The 16,364-nt window shown below is 34.0% G+C and overlaps 2 protein-coding genes across 2 annotated transcripts; both read left to right on the top strand.

Annotated features, from left to right (window-relative positions):
• The first annotated feature begins 2,155 nt into the window (after positions 1–2,155).
• LOC127098248 (pathogenesis-related protein PR-4) lies at positions 2,156–2,822 on the top strand. The gene is made up of 2 exons (XM_051036783.1): positions 2,156–2,461; positions 2,545–2,822. The coding sequence occupies exons 1-2, from the start codon at positions 2,180–2,182 to the stop codon at positions 2,707–2,709; spliced, it is 447 nt and encodes a 148-aa protein (XP_050892740.1). The 5' UTR covers positions 2,156–2,179; the 3' UTR covers positions 2,710–2,822.
• A 2,247-nt stretch (positions 2,823–5,069) lies between these two features.
• LOC127098247 (uncharacterized) lies at positions 5,070–6,625 on the top strand. The gene is made up of 4 exons (XM_051036782.1): positions 5,070–5,574; positions 6,081–6,173; positions 6,251–6,322; positions 6,500–6,625. Exons 1-4 carry the CDS (start codon positions 5,080–5,082, stop codon positions 6,608–6,610), a joined length of 771 nt encoding a protein of 256 aa, XP_050892739.1. The 5' UTR covers positions 5,070–5,079; the 3' UTR covers positions 6,611–6,625.
• The last annotated feature ends 9,739 nt before the right edge of the window (positions 6,626–16,364 follow it).

Raw genomic sequence — 16,364 nt, 5'->3', positions numbered from 1 at the left:
AAACAAGGTTTGTAAGTTAGATAAGTCTTTGTATGGTCTAAAATAAGCTCCAAAGCAATGGCGTGAAAAGTTTGATAACTTAATGATATTGAATGGGTAAAAAGTGAATGAAAGTGACAAATGTGTTTATTATAAATCTAAGAATCACATCTGCATTATCACTATGTAGACGATCTAATCATATTTGGATCTAACAATCAGGTCGTAAATGATGTTAAATAATTGTTGTGCAACAACTTTGGTATGAAATACCTCAGAGAAGCGAGTGTGATTATTTGTATCAAGATCATGACATCCGACCAAGGAATTTCTTTGGATCAATCACATTATGTGGAAAAGATCTTAAATAAATATAATTACTTTGACTGTAAACCCGCAAGCACATTATACGATCCAAGCGTGAAACTGTTTAAAAACATTGATGAAAGTGTCAGACAAACAAAATATGTGAGCATCATCTACACCCTTAGGTATGTCATTGATTGTACTGTACCCTACATTGCATATGTCATATGATTTTTGTGTAGGTTTACTAATAGACCGAGCAACGAGCATTGATAAGCTATTGAGCAAGTTATGCAGTGTCTTAAAAAGAGAGTGAATATCAGTTTGCATTATCAGATATTTCCTGTTGTATTTGAAGGATATAGTGATGCAGATTGAAATACCTTATTAGATGATTCAAAAGAAATTAGTGATTATATATTCAACATAGCTAGAGGAGTTATATCTTGGAAATCAAAGAAATAGACTATCCTATCTCAGTCCATGATGGAGTTTGAGATGATAGCATTAGCGACTGCTAGTGTAGAAAGAAGTTTGTTAAGATGCTTGCTAGTTAAGATCCCTTTGTGGTAAAAACCTATGCCAACTGCGTTGATCCATTGCGATAGTATCGCAACTATTGTTAAAATTGAGAATCGTTGGTATAACGGTAAGTGACGTCAAATAAGGATTAGTCAGAGAGTGGATCATGTACACACTGATGAAAATTTAGCAAATCCTTCGATGAAAGGATTAGATAGAGAGAAAGTCTAGAATACATCGAAGAGGATGCGACTAATGCCTATAGAGAAATGTGTTGCTCATGATGGTAACCCGGTCAAAATGACTGGAGATCCCAAGAAATAGGTTCAATGGGTAATAATAAGTTGTGAGTAATATGAGATGATCATGCGAGTATAAATAAGTAAAGCATGAATCTTGAAGCAATAAGAGGATGAGATAATATAAACTCTTAATAAGATTTATACTTTATATGAGGAAGTACCTAGGCTACAAGAGTACTCTTGATAGACTCACCTATGTGATTGTGGAACTTAGGCCGGTTCCTATGAAATTTTGAGGCGAAATTCCTAGAACCTTCACTAAACCGGGATACACGTGCAGGGCCATTAAAACACGGGCTATTATAATACACCTTAATAAAAGGTTGTGTGCAAGTTTGATGTCTGAGAAAGAGTTCAAGAAAATTGTGTCACTCTTGTTGATTCAGAATCTTAGTTACTACGCAAAGGTTCATGTCGTAGACACCTTTGTTTATGCACAATCTTAGAAATGTTTGACGATACTTCTGAAACACTTTTTTAAATTTAAATGCAGGATTGTTGAAATATTATGTCAATATTTAAATATATGGAGATGAATTTGAAAATAGTAATCGTACAGTATAGAAATGAGCTGTTTTATTCTGAAGACGACGCAATAGTTCACATACTTTTCATAATTTTAGACAGTACCACAAAATATTTTAAAGAGTGCGACTTAATCCGCGACTCGATCCTATAATTTTTTCTATGGCTGATTTTAAAAACTGTGAAATAACAAATATGAATTTTGTTCCACTACTATTTCTAAAATCTTCATTTTCAAATTTGTCTTGCACCTTAATATACGTTAGACTGACCTAGGAGAGATGAAGTAGACAAGTCAAACTATCGACTATATGTATCGTTCTAGAACTAGACACAAAAATCAAACAACAACAAAGTCAAATATAACACGCTAAAGAAAAATCAAAGCAAAAATAAAAACGAGCATGTTAACTTTTCAAATGCATTATTGGACTTGAGATTAATTATGAGCCGTAGAAAAGTACTACTGTCGAATGACTTTCATCTTTCTCCTAGGACTATATATTCGTACTCATCCCTCTACCGTTTAACACAAAAAAAAAAACATGAAAATGGAGAGCGTACAGAGAAGTTTAAGCTTGTTGGTACTTTGTTTCCTGATCATGGGAACAACAATGTTAGTAAGTGGTCAGAGTGCAAACAACGTAAGAGCAACATACAATAACTACAACCCTCAGAACATAAACTGGGATTACAACAGAGCCAGTGTTTACTGTGCTACCTGGGATGCTAACCAGCCTTTGTCATGGCGTAGCAAATACGGTTGGACCGCCTTTTGTGGACCCGTCGGGCCTACAGGAAGAGATTCTTGCGGCAAATGCTTAAGGGTAAGATAAGTTTTAGTTGATTAGTTGTTATTTGTTAGACGTGAATTGATTAATAATATTATGGTGTTATACTGATGATGCAGGTGACAAATATTGCAACTGGTGCTCAGACAACAGTGAGAATAGTGGATCAGTGTCATAATGGTGGACTGGATTTGGATGTGAATGTGTTCAATCAAATTGATACCAATAAGCAGGGTTACCAGCAGGGTCACCTTCAAGTTAACTATGTCTTTGTTAATTGCTAATATGAATGTATCACTCTGTGTGATCAGAAGCTGTAACTACAGCCTAATAATGGCATAAATAAAACAAGCGTGGATGAATCTATTACTGTACACGTTAATAATTTCGTATTTCATTTGTGTTTCAATTTTCTTTTTAGGATAAACCTAGAGATTATAACAACCATTGGTGTTGGGAAAATTGGTTGGATATCGCGTAGTCAAATTGAAGATAAGTCCCATAGCGGCACAAAACATTTAAGCAGTAAGAATATGAATACCTATGAGCGTCTACTGAAGATAAAAGTATTTAACTATTTTTGCATGGGTTATTTTAGGGGGTCAATAACCCTGTTGAAAAATGAAATAAAATGGATCATGTATCATTACCCAACCCACGCACCAGCTAAAAAAATGCTAGGTTAGATTGAGATTTTGTGTCCGTCTATCCCCTCAATCTTGTCCGCCTTAAACCCTTCAAGAAAATGGCAAGTTGGTTCGTCAACTTAATTATCAAGCATACAAAATATTTATTTTGATTGATTAAAAATTAACATAATTCTATTTTATATATTTATTTGTGAACATATGAACGGATAATATTGAACGGCTTTATAAATCCATCTAGAAAAGTGATAGCTCCCACGTATCTTCCACACCCTTACACAAAACTCGGTTGAGTGATTTTTCACAGTAATAACTATAGGACAAATATGGTATTGACTACTAATGATTCTTGACGGACGTCATAGTCATAGCCACAGGGTTTGTTGAAACTCGACGTAGAACAAATTTTGATTTAGGATTGAAGTTTTAACTAGAACTAACTGTGTGGCATGAATATAGGAGTGTACAGTTAAAATATATACAAGCCTCCTGGAAAACATCTTCATTCTTGTGACATTCTTCACACCTTTTCTGTATCAACTGCCTAGCAGTGTCATAACAATGTCAGTATTTGCTAAGCTTTCAAGCAGCAACGTGAATTTCGAAATTTCTACTTCCACGGAGTCCAACTCTTCTTGCACGGTACTATTTCCTAAGCATGCTTATCTGTGTTTAATCTTTGGAAAACGAGGTAGGAAAAATAAATGTGATCATTTCATCCAATTTTACATTAACAACATTCATTTGGTCTCTCAAGTTTTCCGCTAGTTCCTTTTCTTTTCGGTAAGAGAGATGAAACAATAGAGTGTAATGTAAGCAATAGAGTGTCTCATTTGATAGTGTAGTGAAATAAATGTATTTGGTATAGTTTAAGTTTCACATAAATTTATCTGTAAGTTAGGTTAAAGTTTATAAAGGCCAAACATATTTGAACTATTAACTAATTGAATTAGGTTGATATAGATAAATGAGTTCTGAAATTTTCTTTAAAAAAATTTATTTAATTAATTTTATAAAAGATATAATTTACGTAGTTATTAATAAAAAAATTAATTATTTAACTCAAAAATTTAAATAATTTTAATATAATTATTCATAACTGACATAGCATCACATGGTTGTATCATGTCATTAATGAAGATGACAGATAAATAAGTTGAATAGAGGATAATAAAAATTAAAAAAATCATCAAAATTAAGGAATCAAAATAGTTGATTTTGTAATAGGGGAATCAATTATTTAAAATATCCAAATTAAAGGATAAAAATATATTTAAACCAAAAATTAATTTAAAAAGTTAGTCTAAAAATTAAAATTTGAATACTATTACATGTGGAATAAATCGCAGGTATATGTGTGAAATGATAAATTTAGAGTATTTATATGAAATTTGCTGCGAAACAAAAATCTGTAAATGATTCTACAGTAAAATCCGTAGGAGATTATGATATTCAAAATTTAACTTCTAGACACACCTTGTTCAATTTTAAACATCTAGTACTTCAAAAATATTAAAAGAGAACCGAAGACATATTTAAGTACAATAAATCGATTTTTATAGACAAATTATGACACTAATTACACTACGCCAAAAATGACTTTTAATAGCGCATCTTAGACAGCGCTTTTAAAAGAAAGCGCTGTCTAAGGTTAAAATTAAAATAAAACACGGAAAATGTTCCAAAAAAATAATGAAAGCGCTGTCTAAGGGGGGGTCTTAGACAGCGCTTTCTAAAAGCGCTGTCTAAGACCCCCCCTTAGACAGCGCTTTTAGAAAGCGCTTTTAAATATAGACCTTAGTCAGCGCTTTTGATAAAGCGCTGTCTAAAGTCTTTAAATTAAAAAAAAAAATTAAAACCAAAAGCGCTGTCTAAGGGGGGGTTTAGAAAGCGCTTTTGGAAAGCGCTGTCTAAGGCATATCTTAGAAAGCGCTTTCCACAAAAGCGCTGTCTAAGGTCTAATTAAAATTAAATTTCAGACTTCTATTTTCGTTCTCAGTCTAAGGCATGGAATTGGTAGGGTTTGTCACGATGGCGGAAGAACCACAATACGCCCTAAAACGCAAATACGAAGACCAACCCACCGCCACTGACATTCAACTCGAAGTCGCAAACGCTAAACAGAAAGCTCAAGAAGCCGCCGCTCGGCTCCTCAGTGTCACCGGCGGCGCTCCTCCACTTTCCTTCGATCCTAAACGTTCCAAGTCCGATAATGGTGCTCCTCAATCTGGCTTCGATTCTTACGATTTGAAGCCGCAATATTCAGCTGGTTCTTATGGTGGTTCTAGTAAGAAGATTGAGATACCTAATGGTAGGGTTGGGGTTCTTATTGGGAAAGGAGGTGAGACTATTAAGTATCTTCAGTTGCAGTCTGGGGCTAAGATTCAGGTTACTCGTGATATGGATGCGGATCCTAATTCTACTACGAGGATGGTTGAGCTTATGGGTACTTCTGATGCTGTTGCTTCTGCTGAGAAACTTATCAATGAAGTCCTTGCTGAGGTTTGTTTTAAATTTTCTCTAATTATGTTGTGGAATCACTGTAACTTTGGCCTGTTAGTGAAATATCACTGGTTAGAGTTGTTTTCAACTGATTTTGTAAATGCAATGTGAAATGTTTAATGATAAATTTGCTTAAATTATATTGGAATTAGTGCACTCTGTATCCTGCCAGGGAAAATTCACTGATAAGAGTGGTTTTGAATTGACTTTCTATTTGTAATATGGTGTGTTTTCTGGTTAATTTGCTCTAGTGAGGTTTGAATGACTGCAACTGTAACCTGCTAGTGAAATATTGCTGACAGTATTTGTTTTGAACTGATTTTGTAACTTTAGTATGATTGTTTTGTGCTGAATTTGTTAAAATGATCTTCAAAGTCGAATGGCCTTAACTGTAACCTGTTAGTGAAGCGTCATTGACGATGGTTGTTTTCTACTGATTTTTAACTGTAATAATCTGGGGGAAATGTAACCATTAACATCACTGATAAGAGTTGCTTCTTTACTAGGCTGAAGCCGGGGCTTCTGCCGGTGGTGGTACTAGACGGATGGCTGCACAATCTGGGGGTGATGAATTTTCGATGCAAATCCCAAACAATAAGGTGTGCAAAGTTGCCCGAAATATGTACACCCATGTACTTTCTACAGTGTTTTGTTTATAGTTGATTTGGTTTCTTAGGTCGGCCTTATAATTGGTAAAGGAGGAGAAACAATTAAGAGTATGCAAGCTTCTACTGGAGCACGGATTCAGGTTATCTCTTGTTCTTTGTTTTCTCTGCTTCTTTTGTTATATATTTTCAAAATCATAATTATGTTTGAAGTTGGATGGTGTTAAGGTTAACAGCTGACTGCCCAAACTCTCATGTCTCAAGACTTGGATTTTCCATTGTTAGTAACTTTTGACAACTAATGCCTTATAATTGAACAGATTACTTTTAATGTTAAACACCAATTGCGAATGGAAGATCGAATTTGGATCCAACTCCAATCCGGCTCAGAATTCCGGTGCGGTGGATTTTTAGAGAATCGCAGGTATTAGCTTCTCTTCCTCTTGTTGTGTCACTCGTTATGTATCTTATTCTTCTCAACTGTGATTGCGATTCTTCTTCTTCTTCAACTCTTCTGAACTGTGTTATGGAATTGCAGAGTCATCACTACGGTGGTTACGTGGCGAAGTGGTCACGCGAGAGGGAAGTGAAGTGAGCTTCTCAGAGATGAACTGTGAAGAATGAGCTCTAATCTTTGAGCAAAAAGCAACCGATTCTGAATATGAGGGTAGAGAGCTTGAGAGTGAAGAGTGAAGATTGAAGGTGAGGAATGAAAAAACTAGAAAAGCTTCTGATTGCACTGTTATATACATGGTATTCTCAACCAAATCGGGCAACGGATCGGGCAGGTTAGTTATGTTAGGGCAGGTTGTTAGGATTTTTGTTAAAACTCTGTTAGTTGCAAGTTAATTTTATATGTGAATTGATTTTCTATTAATTATTTCCATCAGTTAAAATAGTTGTATTGCTTGCAGGGATAAGTCAAAATTGGACCTTAGCTTGCAGTTCAGCTGGATTTGCACGTTACTTCTATGAAGGTTTGTTGTGGTTGGAAGTTCTGCTGTTAAAATGTTAGTTTGTTTTGTTAGTTACAAGTCTGTCAAATCAATTTAAAATTAGTTAGGTTAAGTTAGAGAACTAGTTAGTCATGGTTATTATGAAATTAGAAAAAAAAAACTTAACTGTTAGTCAAAGTCCTGCTGTTAGTTATTTCCCATTTTTTGACTCTGTTAGTTTTATTTATAATCGATTGCTTTGAAATTATGTTACTACAAAAGGTTAGATTGATGTTAGTAAATCTGTTAGCAAGTTGATGGTGAGATCTGTCATGGCCTATTAGTATCAGAAACATTATTAGTGAAGGCCAAGACCATGACCAAACACTTGCCTGATTATTTGATGTAGAACTTACTTGCTGAAACTTTCCGCTATGCTAATGATTGTCTTGGTGCATGACTTGTCATTGGGCATGAGCGCCGGGAGCTGTTACCGCAGCAAGTTGTATCAGTTAAGTTGTTATGACTAATTTTGGGAATCTGCTAACGACTCGTTTTAGACAGCACTAGCTAGTGTGTTTTGAGTTGCTCACTTGCCAACAACTTAATAATTGTAATGGATTTGAAGTTAATTGAGAATTTTGCCACCGATACTTAGTAAAACTCGATTAAAATGTCGTTTACGATGGTTATAACATACTGCTATGTTGTTAAAAAGCTGTTTGAATGGTTTGAATTGTGAGTTGTTTAGAAAACCATGTTAATAACTTGAAGTAGGGTTAGTGACGGTATTACATGATTATGTTAGATTCAGTTATATTGGTTAATGTTAACTTACAACATTCGTTCTGTTGTGATAATTATGCAGGATGTACTACCTTGGTTTCGAACTGATTTCAGAATTTGCATCTGTACCGAATTGGGGTGGGCTGCCACGGTTAATTCTTGCACTTTTGGTAATTTTTTATTAGCGAGTTTCAATGATGTCTATGTGTAATTATTAGGATTTAATTAAGGGTATACTTATTTTCCTGTGGAATGCTAACTGTGGCGTTGTTATGTATGTTCTAAAACTTTTGATTTGTGTCGTTTCTGACTTGTGGAAAATTCATGGATGAATATATGACAATTCTGCTTCATGAATGAATGAAGAATTTCTTCTGTGAATTTGGAATTTTGTGAATGAGTGAATCTTTAAAAATTGGAATGGATGAAGAAAATTGCTTTTGTGAAACTGGAATTTCGTTTATATATCCTTCAAAATCTGTTACAATGCTCATGAAATTAATGCTAAACTTATATGAAATGCAATGGTTAGTTACAAATCAAAATGTTAGTTTCAATTTGGACTTGAGTGGATGTGTAACTTAATTTGGCTTTGTTTTGTTATATTGGTTAGTTTTGTGAATTATGAATATAATGTTATCGTGGACTTGTATAATGGTATGTTGTTATGACAATTGGTCTAAAGCGCTGTCTAAGGCTAAAAAAAGCTTCAAAAATTTTCGTATACCTTAGACAGCGCTTTTGTAAAAAGCGCTGTCTAAGGGGGGGGCTTAGACAGCGCTTTTTGAAAAGCGCTGTCTAAGGTATACCTAAAAAAATTAAAATAGGAGGGTCTTAGAAAGCGCTTTTGGCCAAAGCGCTGTCTAAAGGGGTGGGGCTTAGACAGCGCTTTTCAAGAGCGCTGTCTAAGGTATACCTAAAAAATTTAAAATAAGAGGGTCTTATAAAGCGCTTTTGGCCAAAGCACTGTCTAAGGGGGGGGGGGGGGGGGGGGGGGGGGCTTAGACAGCGCTTTTAAGATTTAAAAAAGCGCTGTCTAAACCTTTAGCAGCGGAGGTTTAGATAGCGCTTTAAAGCGCTGTCTAAGGCTAAAAAAAGCGCTGTCTAAGGTCTTGTTTGTTGTAGTGTTAACAACACAAAAGTCTTTTATAATTCTTTATAAAAATATATTCTTCCTGAATTTCCTTTAATTGATAAGTTAAGATTTTTGGTAGGCACCATGATCCGTCCCAAATAATTTGGAAACCTTCTTCTAATATTTAAAATGGACCCTTAATAAAATGGGTACACTTTTAAAAACAATTCTCTATTTAAATTTTAAATAATATCAATAACATTGAAAATAGATATTTTTGTAAATTACTTATAGAAGATGCTGTGACAAACGTCGCACTAGAAACGAAAAAATATGTGAGAAAGATTGAGTTTCTTGAACAAATACAAAAAATCCTTTTAGTTTTACAAAAGGGAGAGAAGAGGGAAGCAGAAGAACAGGAATTGGTTAAAACTGTTTTTCTGTTCATTTTTCCAATTTAGGAAAAAATGTTACAAATGAATAACAACAACCAACACTCAACCACCCTCTCAACAACCCGGTAAAACAACATATTTATATACTACTAAGCTAACTTAAATCATATGCTAACTTAAGCACTAAACTAACTTAAGCAACAAGCTAACTTAGAAAATTGTTTGCTTGAACAGGCTTCGACTACAACATGCACAACTCCACCTTGGAACAAACTCTACAACATTAAGGGGACAAACTAGATTTCATCATGCACCTTTATCAGTTGCATATAGTGAAAGAACTTGCTACTAGACAATGACTTGGTGATCATATCAGCAGCATTATCTTCAGTCGAAAACCTTCAACACTTTCACTTATCTATCATACCCCAAAATTTACACTTAAGTTTCCTACCTTTTGCTTTGCCTCATTTGCATACATGGAATCATATCATGCATCATCATGACTTTAGCATGACCATTGCATTTGGTCATGGATTCACAAGCATGGCCACATTCTTGGTTTTGATCTTAACATTAGGGCTTTTTACTGTGTTTACTTTTCAACTAACCAATGCCTAATAAGAGATGGTACTTGTTTGTTTCCTTATTCATGTAGGTGATCATGCCATAATTCAAAACAAAATAAATGGTCATTTTGGTCAAGAAAGATGCAAGAGTGGGTCATTGATTCAAGGATGGTTCATGTGTTTATTTCCAAGCCATTTCATTTAATCTTCAAGCCATCTTCAAGATCATTCGAGCCTTAATCATTTTTTATTCAAGGGATGCTCATTCATCCTCAGGTCTTATTTTGAGTTGATTGTTTTTAATTAAATTCATTACAATGAGATTAAAAAAAGGCACAAATAAAATCACAAAATGCACAAGTGGATTCCATTTGGCCTAACTTCAAACATGGCATGATGAACTTTATTTTGCCCGATGCCCATAATTTGCAATTACAAGTCATTTCTCATCCTGGGACCACATGCACATGTGAAAATTGTTTATGATGCTAAAACTCATGTAACCCAACATAAAACGACCAGGTTTCATCATCAAATCACACATTCCATGCCTCATCTCACACGAGCACCATTTGCAAAAATGTCAACCCTAATTCACACGAATTCAGATCTATTTGGCATGTGTGAGCTTCCCATTTTATTTCCTATAAATAAAGGATCATTTTACCTTGATTTGAAAGCTTGAACAACCAGAAAAACCCTTCCTCACTTGAACCCGATATTGCTCTAAAACCAGTTTGCGGTTTCTTCGTTTCAAGCCCTTCCAGCCTCAAATATTTGCCTAGAAAGCTTCATTGGCATCCTTCGAAGCCTTGAAACCACTTGCATCGTGCTCCCTATTTCTACCATTGTGGAACTTTGAAGCTCCAACTGGAAAGGTAGTTACGAGTTAAATCTTTGAGCAAACAAGTTACCACTCTCTTCACCTTGTTCCACTGATCAAAAGCCTTCTCCTACCATTAATTTATCTTTCGTATTAGTCATTTAATTTTACTCTGAATAATTAGGATTCATCGTGTTCTTGAGCAAAATTCTCTCTGCTCAGAGCCAATCAATGGCTCTGAAGGGAGACATGAAAGATGATGTGTTGCGAAGCTAACTCCATGTTTGGGTGATGCTAAAAACACGAGTTCATGATTTGTAGAAATCGAATCCAAAGTTGAAGATGAAGTTGGTTCAGCGTGCGTTTTGGTACCAAATTTCAAATCCAGTCAATCACAGCTAGCCAGCGCATTTTTTTTAATTCTCTTGACCGTTTGTGTCCTTTTCTATTTTATTTTATTCCTTTTATTTCTAAATTAATTTCTCTCTCATTTTTAAATATTTTTTATCCAAATTTTTTTACACAAGATCTCTAAAATTATTTTGGATCACATATATTTTCTCACATTTTTAAAAAAAATAATTTTTACATTTTTTAATATATTTATTTTATTTTATTTTTATTTTATTTTACAATTTATTTTTCAATCATTTTCAAACTTTTTTGCATCCAACCTTTGAGATCTATTCATGGGTAATATTTGGGACTTTGTATAATTTTCTTAACCATTTGTTCATTATTTTGATAATAGTTTGAGATTTTCTCTTTAATTTCCATTTTAAATCATTTTAAAACCTTCTATTTTGATTTTTAATTCAATTTTTCCATGCCTTTGACTTTTTCTTGAGCTTTTGACTTGGTTGATCATTGCTTCTACATTTCAAGTCATCCATAGATGGACTCTTAGGTTTATTCAATCTTCTCTAATTTAATATGTTGATAGATGGCCATTTGATCATATTTTTGACACTTTGAGTTAGTGATGGGTTATCCCTAAGTTGTGTCATATGTTTAGGTCCCTTGACTTGCTTGATAGTGGATCCTAAATCAACACTTGAGTTTTCTTTCATTTTCCCTTGTGTTCCTTTCTTTCTTCTTCGAATTTTGAGCATTGTGCTTCATGCCTTAAGGGTTTGATTTGATATCAATACTCTAACATGTTTGCCACATAGATTACTGGCCTTATGATCACTAACTTGTTATAGCTAACCTCCTAACATTTACTTTATGCTTTTACTTTATGCAATTTACTTTCATGCATTTACTTTATGCAATTTACTTTTATGTCTCATTATTCATCATCTCACTTCATACATTATTAATCTAATCTTATTCATCTTATGCTTCTTATTTTGTGTTTGGTTTGCTTGATAATCTCAATGAATCAGAACATGATAAAATGGATAGACTTGATCCTTAAGACCTATGCTTGACTTGGAGTGATACTTTGGACTTAGTACTTAGACCTTTGCTTGATTTGGAGTGACTTTGGATTCTTTGACCTCTTTGTCCTTTTAACCTTGTTCACCTATTTGAATTTTTGAACTTATGACCTTGGCATCTTGTTCTATTCATTTCCTTACCTCTACTTATCACATCCATATGCTTAGGCTTAACACACATTTGCACACACATGGCTTTCTCTTGGGCTACCTAACAATGATACCTAGACTCATTACACTTTTGAAACACACATGGCTTTCTCTTGGGATACCTAACAATGAGACCCTAGGATAGTCTTTGTATGATCATGTATTGTATTTTATATTCATCTTATCCCCCTCCGATTAGCATGATAAAATTCCATTTGATCAACTAGATCCTTTGACTTTGCACACTTTTCCTTTGTCTTTGTCAAGTGATCGTAATTCCCTTGGTCACTTGATGGGACTTGTTTCTGCTACTTTGGAGTTCAGCTTCCCAATAAGTACAAGACCTCAAACACCAGTCTATGCATCAGTCATCTATCTCATCCCCACAAATCATATTTGAGAACATGTTTCAATAACTTGTCAAACATTGACAAGGATTGCATGCCATGAGCCTTAAGCAATAGGGAATGATGAGAGGGAATCTTTCCTGCCCTTATCTAGAGTGCCTCTGTGTACGGGGTGTAGACCCTAGTTGCTCATAGTATTCATCTCTATTTATAGACTTTAGTGTAATTCAAGTTAATTCACTGTCAAGTCTGCATCTGGTCTGATGGCCACTTTCTCTTCTTGGTTTAAACACCACAACTTTGGGACACACTGTAGTGGTAAAAATTTTGAGACTAAGTTATTGATTAACTTAACTTATAAAGCAAGAGTCGCCACCGCGCTTTTATTATTTCCAAAGGAAAAGCGAAAAAATACGAACAAAACCCGAAGAAGTAAAAACTAATAAAAATAGAACAAGGGTTTCAAGTTAGTTATGCAAAGGGAAGGTGTTAACACCTTAAACATCCATGGTACTCCATGGGAACCTCTTTGAAAATGTGTACATTTTGGCTTGAAAATGGTGTTATTTTCAAAAGATTGGAGAGATGGGAAAAGAAATGTTTTTTTATTATTTTTGGTGTTTACCAAGACCTTTTGAAGTCTCATGCCTACGTACCAACAAAGTGCAATGGAGGATCAAAACCTCGTAGTTCGTGGTAAAAATAACAAATATGTTTGTTTTGATTTATTTTAAAAGGAAAAAATATTTTGTCATTTTAAGGAGAATACTCAACTAGCCACCAACAAGTATGAGAACTTTGAATCACCATTAGAAGGGCTCCAACTTGGATAAAGATCAACAAGTATGCCACTAGCTATCACAGATGGAAAAGAATTATCATCAATACTATGGGGATAGGAGAATTATATCTCAACTATGGAAATGACTCATGTATAAACTTTGAGAAAAAATTTAAAAGAAAAAGTGCACAAAAGGCACAAAATAGTTTGAATGAGTTATGCATTTTTTATGTCTTTTTAAATTGGTCTAAATATGCTTAAGATGAATTAGCATTTATTAGGAAAAAGGTTTTGAAAATCACTTGACAAAAGTCGAGGTTTATTGAGAAAGCGGTTCAAGTTTGAAATCAAGAAGATTTTTGAAAAGGGGGAGAAGATTTGAAAATTAAAGAAAGGGATGATAAGAAGAGACTATCCTAGAGCATAAAGTAAAAGCTAGGGAGGACAGATCTAACCATGAGATAGCAAGTTTTATGACATAAGTCAAGCAAAAATTCCCTCCTTTGGATTAAGCCTCAAACAAGCCAAGTAAGCGAATAATAATCCATATATCAGATGAAACCAGAATGACCAAACCAAGTCTTCAAAGGAAGTCCCAAGTCAAAGGTACCAGATGAATTCCAAGGTCTCAAGTGAAAAGTCCTAAGGCAAAGGTCAATATCCTAAGTCTAAGTCCATAACTCCACAATGGTGCCAAGGATAATAACCACAAGTCCATGAGTCAGGAGAAACAAGTTTCTTTTTTTCTAAGTTTTTCTTTATTAGTGTTTTCTTTACAAGGATATAAAAGAAAAGTCCAAATGGAAAAAGAACAAATGACTTAATCACAAGTAATATGACATGAAATGCTAAACATAAAGTGTAAAGTAAACGGCATAAACTAAAGGAGCATAAAGTAAATGATTTTGAAGTAAAAGTTAATACAAGTAAAATGTTAGTAAATGAGGTTAGTAATCAAAATGAAAGATGATTTGGTCATTTTTTGGAGAACACTCAACTATTCACCCACAAGCATAAAAACATGAACCTATACATCATTATGAGAAGGGCTCCAACTTGGATAAAAATCAACAAGTATGCCATTAGCTCTCACAAATGAAAAAAGGAGCAATATTTTCACACAATACCATGAGGAGTAGGAGACTTACAATCTCACTTATAAAAATTCCTTTGCTTTTGGGACAAATTTAGCGTTATGTTAAGCAATCGTAATTGAACTTATGTAGAAGTCACAACTATCTGAGGTCGATCAATAATAATATTAGTGTTAATACATGCTAGAGAAATGATATGTAATCATTATCCTAAAGTCATGCCACACAAAAAGAAAAGAAAAAAGGGAATGGTCCATTACTTCAATCCACATTTCATGACACTTAGGAAAAACTTATACATCAATTCAAAGTAACTTAAATGATCCATGATCAATTAGAAGGTAGGTTTGAAATGATGAAAGTTCATCAAGTACCAATCCACACAACATGAAAAAGATGGAAACAAACCATCCAATTGATCAAAAGGGAAAGAAGGAGATGAAGAAGAAGATGATGACAAGATAGGTCAGATCCAAATTGAACCAAAATTTTGATCAAGTCATCATCAAAATCAATCTTCCATTATGGTGGATTAGGGTTTTCACCCCATCAACACCCAAGATCCATTGAGTTTTATGAGACTCATGATCCAAATCACCATGATCCAAGACCAATAGAAGTTCACAAAGGTCACACAAATATAAAATGCAATTAAATGAAATAAAAATGCACCAACGGGTATTTTTAAATAAATTTTAAAATAGAAATAAAATGAAAAATCTATAAAGTCCTTCAAAACACCAAATAAATGGCCAAAAAAATTATGGAAGGTAAAAAATAAAATAAGAAGCATGTAATAAATTTTTCAGGATTAAAAAATGAAGAAAAGTATTTTTAATCTAATTAAAATAAAGGAGAAAAGAGAAAATTCATGAAAAATGGAAAATCAATGAAATAAAATATGGAAAAATAAAAATCAGATGAAAAATATAAGAGAATTTTAGAAATTATTTTTCGGAATTTTTGGATGAAAAATGGAATTGGTATGAATTTTAAAAGGAAAAGCAATTTAAAATAATAAAGGAAAATAATTAAAATCAGAAAGAACATGGAGCATTGGATCACGCCTCATTAATTGACATGGCAGATCCAACACTCTTTAGGTTAGAATGCACGATGGAAAGCGCTACAAGCAGCACACAAAATACAATTAAAATCCAACCAATAAGAACATTTCAATGTCCAAAGTGTCTGACCAAACTCAGACGGCCTAGAACACTCCAGTGAGATCTCACCAGAGTTTCATTGTTTGGTAAATTCAGAACACGAGACCACCACCATTGTGATCATCTTCTCATCCTGAATTCAACCTTATGCTCCAAATTCATTTATCTAAATCAAGCAAAGGGAATTTAAGAGAAGTTTCAAAAACAAGCAAGCCACGAAAAATAAAATTAAATAATGAACACGATCAATCAACATCAGATAAGTTAGGGGAAAGCATTAGAGAGTGAAAGACTACATTGTGGTAACTTGTTTGAGTCCAAATGATGCTCATAACTACCTTGTCCATATGGTAATCAGAAGTTGATGAAGCTTGATCTGGTTAGAGCATTTCAGAACGTATCAGAGCTTGAGAATTATTGCAAAAGTTTCATAGGATGTCGAAGCTGTTAATGGAATCAAGAAATTGGATTGAAACAAGCTGAGACTCAAAACATGATAGTTGATTTTTTCTAAAATATTTCAAGTTGCAACATGGATTTCTTGGCTATCAAAAGATTAAAAATGAATGCAGTATCTCCCCCTATTTATAGGGAATGTATTTGGATCCCTATATTGTGGAAT

The sequence above is a fragment of the Lathyrus oleraceus genome, chromosome 6 (assembly GCF_024323335.1).
Source record: "Lathyrus oleraceus cultivar Zhongwan6 chromosome 6, CAAS_Psat_ZW6_1.0, whole genome shotgun sequence".
Classification (NCBI taxonomy): domain Eukaryota; kingdom Viridiplantae; phylum Streptophyta; class Magnoliopsida; order Fabales; family Fabaceae; genus Lathyrus; species Lathyrus oleraceus.
Note: the sequence above shows the minus strand (reverse complement) of the source record. Positions and strands in the feature narration are given on the sequence as shown.